The 18,279-nt window shown below is 43.4% G+C and overlaps 1 protein-coding gene across 1 annotated transcript in view; it reads right to left on the reverse strand.

The window, feature by feature from the left end:
• FBXO11 (F-box protein 11) overlaps nucleotides 1-17,590 on the reverse strand; it is a 94,173-nt gene extending 76,583 nt beyond the window's left edge. The window contains exon 1 of the mRNA XM_040993696.1: nucleotides 17,243-17,590. Coding sequence (XP_040849630.1) covers nucleotides 17,243-17,465 — 223 coding nt within the window. The 5' untranslated portion in view covers nucleotides 17,466-17,590. The remainder of the gene's footprint in view (nucleotides 1-17,242) is intronic.
• Nucleotides 17,591-18,279: the final 689 nt, after the last annotated feature.

Raw genomic sequence — 18,279 nt, forward strand, 5'->3', positions numbered from 1 at the left:
TTACCAAATGAAGCATGTTCCCATTTTTCACCAAGTATGTGCTACGTTTCTAGCCCCTAAAGGCAGAGAGTTAATTTTACAGACCATGTCATGTCATGCTCCCTACATCTAGATCTCCCTTAGTTTTTCGGCTCTAGAGAGTTCAGCTAAGAGGCTCTCAAATCAAGTGATGCAGAAATAATGTACAGGCTCCCTGTGAAACGTCGCAGCGGAGATACCCATAAAGGCACCTGGGGAGTTCAAACAACTACTAGCAATTACAGATGCTATGAGGAATGTTAGAGTTGTCTAATTCTCTACATTTGAGGTGCTTAGATTCTAGCAACACATAATTTAGACTTGTCCTACCTTCAATTTTTAGATGCAAGGGAAACCAGTGAATATAATGAAAAGCAATACCACAAAACCAAGTTTAATGACCCCAACTCTGCAGGTAATTTCCTCAAGCTAGCTATATGTTTCTTTGGCTGCAAGAACTTTAGAAGTGTGGCAAAAAGGTAATTCAATAAATGACTGAATGGCAGAATACAGACCACAAAGTAGGGGGCAGAACATGCTATCTTCCAGCATTTCATACAAATGCTCTTCCCTTACAAAAATCCTAGTGATAGTTACATTCATATGTAACTAGAAATGTAACTTTACATCTATCTTTATCCTCAAAAATAAATGCATCTGGCAAAGGCAGAAAATGCTGATTGGCTCAGGAGACAAAGCATTAAAATGATCAGCAGAAATGTTGGCATCTACATGTTAGGGGGAAAAAAAAAGTTATAAAAAAGAAAAACAATGCCAGTTAAGTTCATATGCAACTCATCCTTCATCCTGATCTCAAATTTTCCTTCACTTTCTTAACAAATTCCATAGAGGAACTGAGACCAGAGTTGTAGTATAGCAGGTTAACAGCTACTTACTACACCAGCATCACATGTGAGGGGACCAGTTCCAGTCCTGGCTATTCTGACTCAGATTCAGTTCCCTGAAAATGTGCCTGGGAAGGCAACAAGGAAATGGCCCAGATATATGGGCCTCTGCCATCTACACATGAGACTCCATATACTATGAAGTTCCTGGCTCCCAGCTTCACCCTGGATCAGCCCTAGCCACTGCAGCCATCTGTGGGAATGAACCACCACACAGAAGATATTTCTGTCTCTCCCTATCACCCTGCCTTTCAAAATAAATAATTTTAAGGTGCTAATTATGTCTACATACAGTGATATAAAATAAAAACAAAGAATTTTAGATATTTCAGAAGTGATCTTACTGAAAAGTCTCCTAATTTAGAAATGGAGATTTAACAAACAACTTTAGAAAAAAAGTCACTCTGGACCAGCTTAGGCTCCTTATTCTCAAATTTAGTAGTAAAGCTTAAAAACATGGCTATGTACTTTACCTTAAAAAAAATAATAAAATAAAAAAGACAACTGCAGTCTCCTCAATGCCACTTGAAAAAAAAATTTTTTTAAAGATTTCTTTTAACTTTTTATTGGATAGTCAGCTATACAGAGAAGGAGAGACAAAGGTCTTCCACCCACCACTGGTTCACTTCCCAAGTGGCTGCAATGGCCGGAGCTGAGCTAATCAGCTCCTCCAGGTCTTCCATGTGGATGCAAGGTCACAAGGCCTTGGACCATATTCCACTGCTTTCCCAGGCCACAAGCAGGGAGCTGGATGGGAAGTAAAGCAGCTGCGACATGAACCAGTGACTCTAAAGCTACTACATCAATTTCATGCAACTAGCTCTTTAAGAACACAGCCCTATCTGTCAACTCAGGGAATATCTGTGTTACAGGGAACAGAAGTTCGTATGCCTTTTACTCTTTAGCACAAGCTCTAACTCTTAAGAAGTCAGCAAGGATGCTGGCAGAAGCACTTTTTCACCCTCTTCCTTCCTATATATCAGGTATAGGTAAATCTTGTCAGGATTGGATATATTGTTGTAAACACAATGTGGCCCATTTTTTGTTTCTCCTCTTTTAAAAAATAAACTGACAGATAACAGAAGGCAATTAAAGACATGCAAAAAAAAAAAAAACAGATCAAGTAACAATAAAACAGTATTACTTTTACTTATAGAAGTAAAAAGAATAAGCTTAGATAGATGTTTGGCCTAGTCGCTGAGACCCATATTCCACATACAATTGGCCTGAGTTGAATTCTGGGCTCAGAATTCTGGCTTCCTGCCAATGCAAAGAATCAGCAGATAATGGCCTGAGAACTTGGGCTCCTGTCACTCATGTGGGACACCCAAATGGAGTTATTAGCTTCTGGCTTAAGCCTGGTCCAGCCCTGGATGTTGCAGACAGGTGATTTGGGCAGAGAACCAGCACCTGAAAATTCTTTCTGCTTCTTGTTTGCCTCTCAAATATATTTTTAAAATATTTGCAATGCTCCAACAAAAAAACAAAACAGACAAAAAAATACAGGCTTCAAACACAAAAGGGCCATCAAAAATAATTACAACCACTTTAGTAACAAAATGAGACAATGGTTTGGGGAAAACAAAGCAAAGACAGTTCTCCTCACAACCCAATCTACAATTTTCAGGGAAATTAAAAAGGAGGGGCCATCAATGTGGAGTAGCTAAACCCCTTCCTGTTGGCCCCTCCTATTTCCCTAAAAATTGTAGATTGGGTTGTGAGGAGGACTGTCTTTGGGTGCCAGTGCTTGTCCCAGATGCTCTACTTATGATCCAGCTCCCCGCTTATGATCTAGCACAGCAGCTGAAGATAGGATGGTCCAGGTCCTTGGGTCCCTGGCTTTAGATCATTTTAGGCTCCAGCTCTTGTGGCCATTTGAGGAGTAAACTCATGGATGGAAGATCTCTCTGCCTCTTCCCGCTGCCCCCTCCCTCTTCCTCATCCTGCCATTACCTCTGTCTTTCAAACAGAAAAAGCTCCTTGAATTTTCAAACTGCATATTTGCAAAAAGTTTGAATGCTAAAAAATTTTTACTGAAATACTAATTTCCAAAGTTTTTAAAAAATCAAACATGCAGGGGCAGGCATTTGGTACAGTGGTTAAGCTCTTGGGACACCGGTATCTGCTTTCAGAGTGCCTGGGTTCAAGTCTGATTCCCTTCCAATTCCAATTTTGCCAGTGCACACCTGGAAAGCACCAGGCACTTGGGTCCCTGCCATCCACAGTGGAAAATCTGGATTGAATTCCTAGTTTCTAATCCAGCCCAAATTTTGCAGTCATTTGAGGAGTGAATTCTTTGGGGTGTAGGGGGCGAGTGTTGTGGCAATCTGCCTTTCAAATAAATAAAAGTAAAAAGAACAATACCATTCTGGACAGCCAAACACAAAAACAACTCTGTCCATCAACTGTATAATGTAAAATATACTATAATATATTCATTCAATCTAACATTAAACAGTTACCAGAGGCTGAACTAAAGTTAAAAGCAACAAAGATGGAATGCACAGACTTTATGGAACAAAGCAAGAAACAGGAATGCACATTGGGTGATTACCTGAAAACATGGATGTAATTAAAAGAACCAATTAAAAATGGGTTAGGAGCCCGGGTACAGGAAGGAAGGGCGCAGTTTCCCAGGGCCCAGGGACTGGAGGAACCATAAAGATAAGGGAGCCAGGATGGGATGAGCCGTGGGACTGGAGTAGACTGCTTGCACTTGGGAGCCATAAAAGTCTAAAGTTGTTAATTTTAAATTGACGTTGATGCACGTTATAGCCAAAAGGGCCTATATAATCTCGAGCCTTATGTTGGGGGCGTCCAATCCGCTTGGCTAGCATGTATGCCCCAAGTACGATCTAACCCCAGCATGCTAGCACAATAAACTACTTTTTGAAAAAAAAAAGGGGGGGGGGGGCGGGTGGTTAGGAAGTAATGATTGGGAGAACCAGTATTTTCCCAGTAGAGAAACAGTTTTCTACTGGCTTACCTGCCAGTAGCACTTTATTTCTCCACCTAGATAGCATCCATTATACAGTTCTGGGTATCATTATCTACATGTTCATTTTATGAAAAGTAATTAAGCTATACACTGATTATTCGTGTACTTTTAAGTAAAAATATATCTGAAAGGCATAGCAACATAAAAATGGAGAGAGGGAGGGAGACAGACAGACAGACACACACACACACACACTCCTTCTACCTGCTGGCTCACTTCTCCAAATGGCAGCAAGAACCAGGGCTGGGCCAGGCTGAAACTAGAGGCCCTTAATTCCTCTGGTGTCTTATACAGGTAACAGGGGTCCAAGTACTTGGGCCATCTTCTGAAGCCCTTCCAGGTACTTAGGTTGGATTGGAAACAGAGCAGCTGGGAATCAAACTGGCGTTTAAATCCAGGAAGTCTATCTTGCAAGTGGAATCCTAACCCACTGAATCCTAACACCAATCCACATATTTACATATGTCAGTTCAGAGCTTGGTTTAAAAGGTTTAATCGAGGGCCAGGTGTGGCAGCACTTGAATGAGATCCCATATGGGCACTGCTTCATATCCCAAAACTGCTCCACTTCCCATCCAGCTCCCTGCTTGTGGCCTGCAAAAGCAGTTGAGGACAGCCCAAAGCCTTGGGACACTGTGCCCTGAGTGGGAGACCCAGGTGAAGCTCCTGGCTTCAGATTGGCTCAGCTCTGGCTGGTGCATCCATTTGGGAAGTGAACCAGTGGGTGGAAGACCTTTATCTTTGCCTCTCTTTCTGTAAATCTGCCTTTCCAATAAAAATAAATCTTTAAAAAATTTAATCAAGGGTCAGTGTTAAGGTGCAGTGTGGCTAAGCACCACTTGCAGCACCAGCATCCCATACTGCAACAGAAGTTTAGTCCCAGCTATTCTGCTTCTGATCTAGTTCCCTGACAATGTGCTGGGAGGGCATTGGAAGAATGCCCGGCCAACCTCACGGAAACCAGCATGAAGTTCCTGATTTCAGGCTTCAGCCTGGTCCAGTCCAAGTCACTACGGATATCTGGGGTGTAAACCAGCAGGTGGAAGATCTCTCTCTCCCCCCTGCCACTCTGTCAATTTTTAAAAAAAATTTTTAAGATTAAAAATTATTTCCAGTTTAAATAACTACATAGCTTTATACATATACAGCCTATTTATTTCTCTAATCCAAATTGCCACTGCTGATTCAATAATCCACACACTCTACCACTCCCAAATTGTTCTAACTCTACTCTTTCATAACCCAATGCTCATCCAAAATTAGTCTTTCAGGAGAGAAATGAAACATTGTAATGTTGAAGTCAGAAGCAGATCATGAAAAGTGATAAAGGGCCAGTATTATGAAGCAGATGATTACGGCTGATGCTAAAATGACGATATGCCATGCTGGTGCCAATTATCATCCTGGCTGCTCTGCTTCTCATCAAGTTCCCTGCTGCCGGTGAGGTAAAAGCAGGGGAAACGAGCTTGGGCCTGTGCATGCATGTGGGAGAACAAGATGAAGTTCCCACTTCTCAGCTCCAGTCTGGCCACTGTTACCTAGGGAGTAAACCAAGGGACAGAAGGTATCTCTCACCCTACCACTCTTTCAAACCAAGGGGGTGAAAAGGCGGGGGGGGGGGGGGGAGCTGGCACAATGATTCAGCTAGCTAATCCTTTGCCTTACAGAGCAGGCATCCCACATTGGCACCAGTTTGTGTCCCTGATACTCCATGTCTTATACAGCCCTCTGCTTATGGCCTGGGAAAGCAGTTGGGGATGACTCAAAGCCTTGGTCCCTGTACATGGGAGACCCAGAAACCCTGGCTTTGGATCAGCTCAGCTCTCTCCTCTCGGTAAATGTGCCTAGTAAAAATTGATGAATCTAAAAAATACATACAATGCGATTCTTCAGAGAATTCGCTACTCTTTCTAACCCAGGAAGTACTTATCTAAACTTCTATAGCAGATCTTCTACTCATCTTTCTCCAAATGACTTAATTTATCTTGTATCTATTACTGGGCATAAAAATATATGGCTCAATTGGCTAATCTTACCCTTAAAAGAACCAGGATCCCATACTGGATGCCAGTTCATGATTCCAGCTGCTCCACTTCCCATCCAATTCACTGTTTGTGGCCTGCAAAAGCTGTGGAGGACCCAAAGGCTAGGGACCCTGTGCTTGTGTGTGAGACCCAGAGAAAACTCCTGGCTTGGAATTGGCTCAGCTTTGGCCTTTGCAGCCATTTGGGGAATAAACCAGTGGATGGAAGATCTTTCTCTCTGTATCTCCTCTGAAAATCGCCTTTCCAATAAAACTAGATTTTTTAAAAAGGTATCAAATGTCTCTTAACACCTAAGTTTGATACTTTTTTCATAAAATTCTCTTAACATGAATACCTTTCAGAGGATTATGCAAAGCTCATTTACACATAATTGGGAAGACGTTAAGTGACTACTTTTAACATAGCTGACCTTACATGAAAAGAAAAATGAATGAATCCATAATTTCCTTTACTGTAAGATCATTTACTAAAAATACTCAATTTCAAAATGTAATGCACCGCCCCTACTCTCATTTCTTTCAAACAAATTTTTGAACTTCACCTCTCTTTTCTATCACTGATACAAGGATAGAAAGATTCCTACTTTCATTTGCTAAATTCTATTCATCTGTAATTCTCCGTAACACCGGATTGTTTTTTCTTCAAAAGCTTACCAACAATTTTGTGGGGGGAAAAACTGCTAGTGAAATATGTGCCAACCCTGCTCTTATGCTCTTCTTTCCAGAGCCCCTTCCTCCTCATACAACCACACATACTTACATATACCATGCTATAAACTGTAGATGCAATATGTAAAATTAACACTCACGTGAAAATAATGATTCTTTTACCCAGAGTTGAAAAACCAGCAAACACTAAACTGATTAAAGTCAGGGGATATATCATCATACTGAAGAAATCAATGCCAAAGTAGCCAGATTAATTCCACACTAAACAAAAACGAAAACTTTCAATAAAGCTTTTGCCACAACCCAACTAGTCATCTGAAAACATGATGAGCAACCTGATGTTATGTTGCTCATTACAGGAAAATGGTAAAAGCAAGACCATCACTATGACCAGAAATTTAAATAATTTGAAGCACAAGTTAACCTCTACCCTTCAAAGATTGAGAAAATAGAAAAGAGAAGGCTATTTTCCAGGGGGAAAAGAAAAAGACACCTCTTATGAAATGCAAGTACTAATTTTAAAGTTTAGTAACAAAACAGCTTTTAATAATTTTTGCCTTTACTGAACACAGCCCCCACAACCTTTCATTTCTTCAAATTTTTTTAAAATCTGAATTTGAAAAGCAGAATAACAGAGACAAGAAGAGATAGAGATCTATCACCCAGTACATTCCCCAGATGGCCACAATGGCCAGGGTAGAGCAAGACTCAAGCCAGGAACCTGGAATTCCATCTGGATCTCCCACAGAGGCAGAAGGGGGCCCAAGCTTTCTCAGGCACATCAGTTGGGAGCTAGGTTACAAAGCAGAGCAGCCAGGAATTGAACCAATGCTCTAATACAGGATGCCAGTGTTGCAGGAGTGGTTTAAGCCAATAAGCCACATTCTGGTCCCTTCCATTTGTCAAAAGAGTAGATTATTTGACAATTGGATAAGCACAACCAGAAGAACATGCAGTTAATTTGTAGAACTTATATTTACTTTAGCATGTTACTTTATTTTAGGTATTTTAAGCTCATAAAAATGCAACTAATGTATTCATTTTCTAATTCTGATACCTACCTAAAACCAAAATAAATTATGTAAAGGAAGTTCTTTGGTTTCATTTCTCTATTTTCTAAAGATTAAATTTAAACACATTTCTTACATTAACCAAACATAAAAACCTTAAGATACTCATATTATAAACACCAAAATAAAATATTTCATACACAAACCAAAGTTTAATATTGAAGTCTAATACTAATTTAATTCACTTTTTCTCTCCTAAAATAGTCCAGCTATAATCATGAGCTAAAACTGATTTATCATCTTTATTCATAACTGATGAGTAACACAGGAGAAATCTATCCTTTGTACTAGTGCTTGGAGATCTCATCAACACTGGAAAAACACACTGGTCAATCAGTGCATTCTCAGGACAAATCATGGGAACTAAAACTATGATCACAAGTTTATGTGGAAAATGAAAAAAGATAATTAATCAATGGCATCAAACTGATGTATCTATCTCTGATAGGACAGATGGGACTGGGGAGAAAATAGATTTGCTGCAAGGGGGGGTTATTCCTCCCCTAAAAATAAGACTTTGGGCAAATGCATGTTGGTATCTCTCCTTGCTTATGGAAAGACTGGGTGATATAAATCAATTATGCATCTTCACTGCTGGGTATCCATGAGACTGTAAACTCACTTGTTTAAAAAGAAAACGGGGGGAGTTGTGCAGTTGCCTAGTGGCTGAAGTTCTCATCTTGCATGCCCCGGGATCCCATATGAGCACTGTTAGTAAATGGCTACTCCACTTCCCATCCAGCTCTCTGCTTGTGGCCTGGGAAAGCAGTCCAGGACGGCCCAAAGCCTTGGAACCCTGCACCTACGTGGGTTTGGCTCCGCTCTGGTGTTGTGGCCACTTGGGGAGTGAAGAGCAGATGGAAGATCTTTCTCTGTTTTTCCTTCTCTTTGACATTCCAATAAAAATGAATCAATCTTGGGCCCGGCGCGGTGGCGTAGTGGTTAAGGTCCTCGCCTTGCACACCCAGAATCCCATATGGGCGCCAGTTCTAATCCCGGCAGCCCCGCTTCCCATCCAGCTCCCTGCTTATGGCCTGGGAAAGCAGCTGAGGATGGCCCAAAGCTTTGGGTTCCTACACCCACGTGGGAGACCCGGAAGAGGCTCATGGCTTCGTATGGGCAAAGCATCGGCCCGTTGCGCTCACTTGGGGAGTGAATCATTGGATGGGAGATCTTCCTCTCTGTCTCTCCTCTCTGTATATCCGCCTTTCCAATAAAAATAAATCTTTAAAAAAAAAAAAAAAAGAATCAATCTTTAAAAACAAAACACAAGGGTCCAGCATGATAGCATAGTGGCTAAAGTCCTAGCATTGAATGCGCTGGGGACCTATACAGGCATCAGTTATAATTCCAGCAGCCACACTTCCCACCTAGCTCCCTGCCTGTGGCCTGCCATGTGGGAGACCCAGAGGAAGTTCCTGGCTCCTGGCTTCGAGCTGGCTCAGTTCCAGCCGTTGCGGTCACTTGGGGAGTGAATCATTGGATGGAGGATCTTCCTCTCTGTCTCTCCTCCTCTCTTTATATCTGCCTTTCCAATAAAAAAATAATAATAAAATAAAACACACAAAAGAAAAATAGGGTGGAGATAAAATCTACTTTACTTAAATCATTTCTACAATCATTAAGAAAAAAAGTGCCTCCCAACATGCCAGCACACAGCAGAAACAAAGTTAATGTTTAAGAATCCATATACCTGCTTCTTCTATTTTCCTTTTCTTTACTTAAAGACTATTTCAGTTCAATGCAAGATTAACTTATTTACAATCACAAACCAATCTTTCTGATGTCATAGCAAATTATCTATGGTGTATTTTAGGGTGTACCAGAAAATAACTGACACACACATTTATTTCTTGCATTTAATTTTTCTAATCCAATTATTTTTCTATGCTTAAAAAAGCCTGACATTTATTGATAATATCATATACAAGGTACTTTATCATTACTTACCTTTACAAATATTCAATAAGGCAAATGTTAGCTCAATTTTTAAAGATTATGAATTAAGGCTCACAGAAGTTACACTGCTTGCTCAATCTCAAAAAATTAACTAGGGGGACCATTGTTGTGCTGTAGCAGGTAAAGCAACAACTTGCTACATGCTACACATGGGTTCAAGTCTTGGCTGCTCCACTTTCTTCTATCCGATAGTTCACTTCCAAAGTGGCTGCAACAGCCAAAGCTGTGCTGATCTGAAACCAGGAGCCTGGAGCCTCTTCCAGGTCTCCCATGCGGGTGCAGGGTCCAAAAGCTTTTTGGGCCATTCTTGAATGCTTTCCCAGGCCACAAGGGAGCTGAATGGGAAGCGGTGTTGCTGGGACTAAAACCAGAACCCATGTGGGATCCCAGTATGTGCAAGGTGAGGACATTAGCCATTAGGCTACCAAGTCGGTCCCACAGATTTATTAATTTTTATTGGAAAGTCAGATTCACAGAGGGGAGACACAGAGTAACATCTTTTTTCTGCTGGTTCGCTCCCAAAATGGCAGCAACAACTGGAACTTGAGTCCAACTGAACCCAGGATGGGAAGTGGGGCCACCGAGATTAGAACTGGCGCTCATAAGCAATCCCAGCATGTGCAATGTGAGGACTTTAGCCACTAGGCTACTGCGCCGAGCCCTGCTCCACTTTCAAATCAGCTTCCTACCAAGACACCTTTGAAAGCAACAGATGACCCAAGCACATGGCCCGCTGTACCCACCTGGGAGATCCTGAAGCAGCTCCTGGATCCTGGCTTCAGCCTATACCACCCCTAGGCGGTTTTTGTAGCCATTTCATCAGTGAGCCAGTGGGTAGAAAACTTGTTTTTCCTTTCTCTGTGTAATTCTGTCTCTCAAATAAATTAAAAATTTTAAAAACAAAACAGGGGCTGGTACAATTACACAGCAAGGTGTTTCCACCAGCAGTACGGCATCCCATACTGGCACCAGGTCACATCCCAGCTGCTCCACTTCCCATCCAGCACCCTGCTTATGGCCTGGGAAAGCAGTAGAGAAGATGGCTCAGGTCCTTGGGCCCCTGCACTCTTGTGGGAGACCCACAAGAAGTTCCTGGCTCCTGATGTTGGAGCAGCCCAGTTCCAGCCACTGCAGCCATTTGGGGAAGGAAGCAGCAGACGGAAGATACCTCTCCCTGCGTCTCTTGTAACTGTTTTAAGTAAAATAAATATATCTTTAAAAACAAAAATCAGAGGCTACAATGTGAAATAGAAATTAAAGCTGCTACCTGCAACACAAGCATCCAGTTCATGTCCTAGCTCCTCCACTTTCAATCCAGCTCCCTGCTAATGTCCTCAGAGAGCAGAGGAAGATGGCAAAAGTGCTAGAATCTCTGCTACCCACGCAGAATACCTGGCTCCTTGCTTCAATCTGGCCCAGTATTGACTATTCTGGCCATTTGGAGAGTAAACAAGCAGATGGAAGATCTCTCCAACTCTTCCAAATAAATTAAATCAAGAATATAACCAAGATTGTAACCCACTTACGTAGATTTAACTCTATACCTTTTATATCATACTTTTCAACAGTCTCATAGCTTGTATTTTCTGATAGAAAACAATCTCAAACCAACCATAGATTTTTGAAAGAATGCAATTCCAAAAGTGGCTAAATTAGTAAAATGGAAAGTCTAAAACAGAGTAATATTTCAAAGATACATGTAACCATACAGAGCAACTTACTAATAGTTAGGGATAAAAAGTGAGACAAGACAGGAGATCTCATGTTCAAATAGCTTATTAATGTATATCAATTATGTTAACATTAAGACAAATTTTAAAGAAAGTTGAAAAAATACAGTTGGTCTTTGTTACCTGCAGGTTCTACACCCATATATTCAATCAACTACAGACCAAAAATATCTGGAAAAACACTGCATCTGTAGTAAATACACATACACTTTTTTCCTTGTTGTTATTCTCTAAACAATGAGTAACTATGCACATGGCATTTACACCGTACTAAATATATGCTTAGGTCACATGAAAATAGTACATGACATTTCATGAATGTTACAATGGACAGATTTTTTTTGCGCACCATCCTGAAACCAAATGTCCATATACTGAGGAATGAATATACTCTCTAGCCGTTGACCTCTGCCAAATCTAAGTCCTAAGAGGTCAGGAACTACTTGGTGGTTCTCACCTTCCTGGTAGGTTTCCAAGCTGTGGGCTTTTCCTTGGAGTTATCAGGATTTCCAATAAAGAAACAGAAAAAGCACTATACGGACAATCCTAGACCTCATCAGAAGACTTCAAACTAACACTACTCAATTTCTACCCCTGAAATAGTCTGTCTTTATGATTTATTTATTCACTTATTTAAAAAGAAGTGACAGGTCCCAGTGGCGTGGCCTAGCGGCTAAAGTCCTCGCCTTGAATGTGCTGGGATGCCATATGGTCGCCGGTTCTAATCCCAGCAGCTCCACTTCCATTCCAGCTCCCTGCTTGTGGCCTGGGAAAGCAGTTGAGGACGGACCAAAGCTTTGGGACTCTGCTCCCACATGGGAGACCTGGAGGAGGTTCCTGGCTTCTGGCTCTGGATCAGCACAGGACCAGCCGTTGCACTTACCTGGGGAGTGAATCATCAGATGGAAGATCTTCTTCTCTGTCTTTCCTCCTCTCTGTATATCTGACTTTTCAATAAAAATAAATAAATCTTAAAAAAAAAAAAGTGACAAAGAGAAAGAGATCTCCCATCTGTCTGCCAGTTTGCCATTATCCACTGCTTTCCCAGATGGATTAGCAGGAAGCAAAACTGGAAGCAGAATTGGGACTCCAATTAGCACTCCAGTAAGGGATGAGGGTGCCAAAAATGGAGCCTCAACCCACTGTGTTCACAACACTAAACACCCTCAAATTTTAAGCTTGAGAAAACAGGTTGTCTGAGACAGTGAGAGAATAAACCAAGCAATCAAGAGTGAGCTGGATGGCACTTGTCTCATGGTAATGTGGGACAGTGGTACCCCTCAAATGTCCATCTATTCAGGCTGCAGATGTCCTTTATTCTACAAGAAGCAGGAAGAACCTGGCAGTATCGTTTGCTACAACAAAGAAGGCCTAAGATGCATGATCACAAACCAAAGAATGCTCTGACTGCTACATAGTTATCAAAATTCAACTCCATCAGAAACAGCTTGCACAATACTGTATATATTGAATTATTCCAATTTGTTCAAGAAAGCCCTAGGATTTCAAGGTCAAAGGTGAGACTTTTACCACACAAAAGTAGGATTAAACAGATTATGTTTTTGTCCTATATAACTATAAATAGCAAAATTATTAATATCACATTCATTAAATTTCTTGATTTATAAACATAACACAATTTTTAGCACTATGGGGCTAGCATTATGGCATAGTAATTAAAACCACTATCTCCAAAATGGCATCCTACATGGAATGTAAGGTGAATTTCATTTCTTTTTAACTCCACTTCCCATCCATTCTCTGCTAATGCACGTGAAAAAGCAGCATCAAGTGCTATGGCCCCTGTCACCCACGTGGAAGACTTCTAAGAGGCCGTTAGGGGGGAGAAGCAGTGGATGTAAGATCTATCTAATTCTGCCTTTACAATTAACAACAACAACAAAAAAATACTTTAAAACAGTTCTATGCTTTTCCAATAATTACAGAAACTTACACATAATTTCTGGAACTTTCATGATATTTCCAGAATCTAAATTTCATCTTTTCTTAAAATACAACAAGAGGCCCGGCACAATGGCCCAGCAACTAAAGCTCTCACCTTAGAAGGCGCTGGGATGCCATATGGGCACCAGTTCTAATTCTAGCAGCCCCGCTTCCCATCCAGTTCCCTGCCTGTGGTCTGGGAAAGCAGTCAACGACGGCCCAAAGTCTTGGGAACCCCGCACTTGTGTGGGAGACCGGGAAGAGGCTCTGGGCTCCTGGCTTCGGATCAGCTAAGCTCTGGCTGTTGTGCTCACTTAGGGAATGAATAATCGGACAGAAGATATTTCTCTCTGTGTCTTTTCCTCTCTATATAATTGACTTTGCAATAAAAATAAATCTTAAAAAATAAACCACAACAAGAAACTAGTAACAATCATTATTCCAGGTGGAATTTAGCAACTAGAGGCAGGTGTGTAGGAACATGACTTTTTAAATTCAGTGCATTTGTTACCCATTCAAAGTATTAACAACTAAAAACAACTGATCTGAATATATCACATCTCCATTTCACTGGAAATTTTTTCACTCCAAAATTTCACTGGAAATTTTTCCTTGTACTTTTAGAAAACAAGACTACAAACAGAATCCAAGAATAAAGAAATTCAGCAGTAGAAATCACAAAAGCTAAACTTAGAATTATATATATATATGTACATATACTTATATAAAATGAAACCTCATGGGATAAATCATGGAATTGTTACTATATAGAACATCTATAATTTTCTAGGAATTTAAAGTAGTTTGTAAAATAAACTCAGAAAGTCAAAACTTAAAAAAACAAAACAAAAAGCTAATGACTAGTATTAGTCTCACAATGAACCATTTTAAAAAACACAAACGAAGACATTTCATGAAACATCCAGGCCAGCGCTTCCCAATTTGGAGTGCAAAAAATTCTCCATGGAGGGTTTAACAATTCTCACTAGATTTCACTCTGTAAAATTCCATTTCTCCTTCAAATACAGGCCATTACAAATAAAACTCTACATATACACATGTACATGTGGGGATGTGGGGGTGTACACATACATGCGTTGTAAACAAAGTTTTTATTCCATTTGACCTGTGGGTGAATGCAAAAGAGAAAATGACAAAATTTTGCTTGGAAAAAAACCAAAACAAAACATTATTTTGTAATGATTCTACTACCACTAGAAAACTTAAAGTACATCTTCATATGAAGTTATTTTATATATAAACTAACCTAAGCTGCTTCCATCACAATGAATCTCACCTTTAATTCCCTACCTGGAAAACTATCCAATACACCATTATATAACTCTATCCAAAACTCTTCATGCAAGGTACATATGCATGAAGTTAGTACAAGTTTCTAAGGAGGAGAAAAATCACAAGTACTTTTTAAACCTTCGTTCCTTAAGAACTTTAGGAATATGCTGGGTTTAATTTTGATAAACAATAACAAAACCTCTCCTTTCCAAACTAGAAACAGTGAGACAATGCACGCGCTCCATGAAACTTTATTCAACATATTCTTCTTAGCTACCTTAGTGCATTGAACATTTAAAAATGTAACAAAAATAACAATTTTTAAAAGTGATATTTGTTATATAAAGTTAAATCTTTCAATTCCTCTTAGTACTTTCTTCATTTTGAGACCACTTATGTGTCCTCTGAAAAGACACTATTTTTCCTGAAGGCTCATCAGCAAGTTCTTTCCTTTCTGTGCCAAACACAGAACTTCCCGAACAGATTTCTACTAGCTACAGCAAGGCAACAGTTTTACAGTGAATTTCATTTACCATTTGGTTAGGTACATCCTGACTGAAATTTTGATTCATCAACATCTTTGTCAGAGTATGAGCACCAACGAAAAGAAATTGAAACTGGCATGTGACTGCCAACAAAGGAGGAATTTTACCTCAAATTAAGTGGAAATAAATTTCAGTAGTTAATATTTGTAAACAAATGAAGTAAAGTGTCCAAAAAGATTATTTCAACAAAGTCTGAAATTACACACAAATCGTGTACTGGAGATTCAGAATATTTAGAAGCATACAATGGGACTAAATTAAGTCAGGCTGACACTGCTCGATTCAGTGCTATTATGAACAAATCACTACATCTTGAAGACCTTTACTGTGGCACTTAACTCCTTAACATTAAATGCTAAGATTTCAACTGAGTGCTTCCCTCTTAATTAAATATATATTTAATTTTGTGAATCTCATCACACATGGTGCCAATTCTGAAAGGAGACCTGGGTACTAATTGACCAGAACACCAGAACTCCGATATACACATAAGGAACTGATGGGACCACAGGTTTTTTTAATTTACAAAAAAACCAGCTACATCAGAGAATCATTAGGCATTTATACTATGTTGCACAAACCCTCTAACTGGCTTCAAGCATCACATTCTTGGAAGCAAAATACAGCAAAGTGCTTTCTCAAAGACTAACTGTAACAGCGTCCAGTGACAAACCTTTAAGCTATCGCTCACATTACCATCTCCTTCCCTCGTTTATCAAATTCTGACCAAGCACAACAATGAAACAATTGTAAAGAATGTATAAATTTTAAAGACGTTTAATCGCAGTGCCCTGGATTAAAGGAGGTGTGACAAAACGCATGTAAATTTAACCTTAATCCACCAAGTAAAACACACAGATGTATCCTTACAATTCTTAAAACAACCACGGTACACAAACACACGGTACTGACCTCCACCCCCCACTTCGAGCTGCTGATTAATAAAGAGAATAGTTACATTTGCAGATTAAGATGCAACACCCCCACCTCCTCCCCTTCCCCCAAATAACCACACCACCCAAGTACAAACGAAGACATTATTATTATGATTATTACTATTACTACTATTATTATTTGCTAAAGCAGGACTCCAACCGCGGGGAGCCTCAGCCCTTAGACAATGGTGGTTACCAGACAGTGCTGCACAGTTGGGTCCAAATGACACATTTCACTAGGCCTTGGACACAACACACACGCGCGCGCGCGCACACGATCCCAAGGGGCCGGGTCTCAGCAAGGGGCGTTCAGACCCCACTCGGAAACGGAGGGTCGCACCGCGGCGTGCAGGGGTCGCCAAGGGAGAACAGGCCCAGAGAACGGAAGGGTAACTGCACTGCACACGAGGGAGGGGGGCTGGAAATGGCTGATGGGGGGGTACTATATTTATTTATCTCAAGGTCTTGATTAAACGGGTCCTCACCAGGGTCTCTGCAACTAAAGGCAAACTGCGCAGCAAACACCGCGGGCTTGGGAGAGGAGTCGCGGCTCCCCCTACCCCGTGACCGAGGGCGGGTGGCGGGGGAAACAAGTTCCCCGGCCAACACCACAGCCCACTCGGATTCCCCCAGCGCCCCTCCTCTCCGCGGGAAGGGGGCGGCTTGTACCAAAGAAAGCGGGATGGGGGGAACAAGTTCCCCGGCCGGCCCCACCGCCCCATCCCGGCGAGGCGTTCCCCCACCTACCATCCGAAAGGGCAGCCCGGAGCGTGGAAGGCGACACAGGAGGGGGGAAGTTCCCCTCCCCCTCGCCCGCCCCCAGCCGCCAACAGACTCCCGCGGGGTCCGCGAGCGGGCGGAGAAGCCGAGGGGATGGGTGTGTGGAGGGTGCCGAGCCCCCAAACCAAACAAAGCCGCGGCCTGGGCGAGGAGCCCAGGCGAAGCGGGGGGTGGGGGGGAAGGAAAGCCGTGGCTTTCTGCTGCCGGCCCGGGGCCCGGCCCCGGCTGACACTGCGGCACCGAGGGGACCCGCCTCCGCTCGGCCCCGCTCGCCCACCCCCACCCCGCCGCCGGCGCCCCGGCCGCCCGCCCGCCCGCCCGGCCTTCCTCCCCGCAGTGAGCGCGGCCTTACCCCGCTCGCCGGCGTTGTTCCGCTCCTGAGGCAGCGGCGGAGGCGGCGGTGGTGGCGGCGGAGGCTGCTGCTGCGGCGGCGGCGGAGGCTGCTGCTGCGGCGGCGGCTGCTGTTGGGGCGGCTGCGGCGGCGGCTGCTGCGGGGGCTGCTGCTGCTGGGGCTGCACCGGGCGCGGCCGCGACACTCGCCTGGGTCTCCGGTTGGCGGCTCGGACGGAGTTCATTTGCCGGGCTGAGGTGGCGGCGTTGGCGGAGGGACACACACACACGCGCACACTCACACACACTCACACACAGAGTCTCACACGCACCGCCGAGCTCCGGGGCAGGAGAAGGGGGTGGGGAGAAGGGGAAGGGAGGGAAGGAGGGAGGAGAAGGGGGCGAGGGGAAGGGGAGAGCCGCGGAGGGGAGGGCGGGTGGGTGGCTGAGGTGGGGGGGGGGGACGAGCGGGACCCCGAGTCGAGAGAAAGGGCCGAGGGAGCAGACGGACGGCAGAGCGAGCTAGGCCAGCCGGCCGGGCGGGCCCGACGCGCGGGGAAGGCCGAGGCCGCCGGGCGGGGCGGCCGCGAGGGACGGAGACAGAAAGACGGGCAGAGCGGGCGAGAGAGAGAAGAAAGAAAGGGCGTCCGCCCGCCCGGGGCTCCCGAGGCGAAGCGCGGCGGGCGGCCGAGGGGAGACAGAGCCCGGGCCCGCCGACTCCCGAGCGGCGTCGCGAGCGGCGGGGGGAGTGGGCGGGAGAGGAAGGGAGCAGGCGAGGGAGAGGAGGGAGGGAGCGCGGGGCGCCCGGCTCCTTTTTTTTTTTTTTCTTCCCCTCTTCCTCCCCCCCACACCCCCTGAAAGAGATTTCGGAGACGAATTTTTTTCTCTTTCTTCGGCCTCTTCTCTCTCCTCCCCCCCCCTCCTGCGCGAAGGGGAAATGAGTGTGAAGGGAGGAGATAGGGGGGAAAAGAGGCGTCGTCGTTCCTCCTCCTTAAAGGAACCCTTCCTCCTCCACCACCACCGCCTCCTCCTCCTCCTCAGCCCCGTCGCCGCTGCTTC

The sequence above is a fragment of the Ochotona curzoniae genome, unplaced genomic scaffold (genome assembly GCF_017591425.1).
Source record: "Ochotona curzoniae isolate NIBS_2020 unplaced genomic scaffold, NIBS_Ocur_1.0 contig_883, whole genome shotgun sequence".
Lineage (NCBI taxonomy): Eukaryota > Metazoa > Chordata > Mammalia > Lagomorpha > Ochotonidae > Ochotona > Ochotona curzoniae.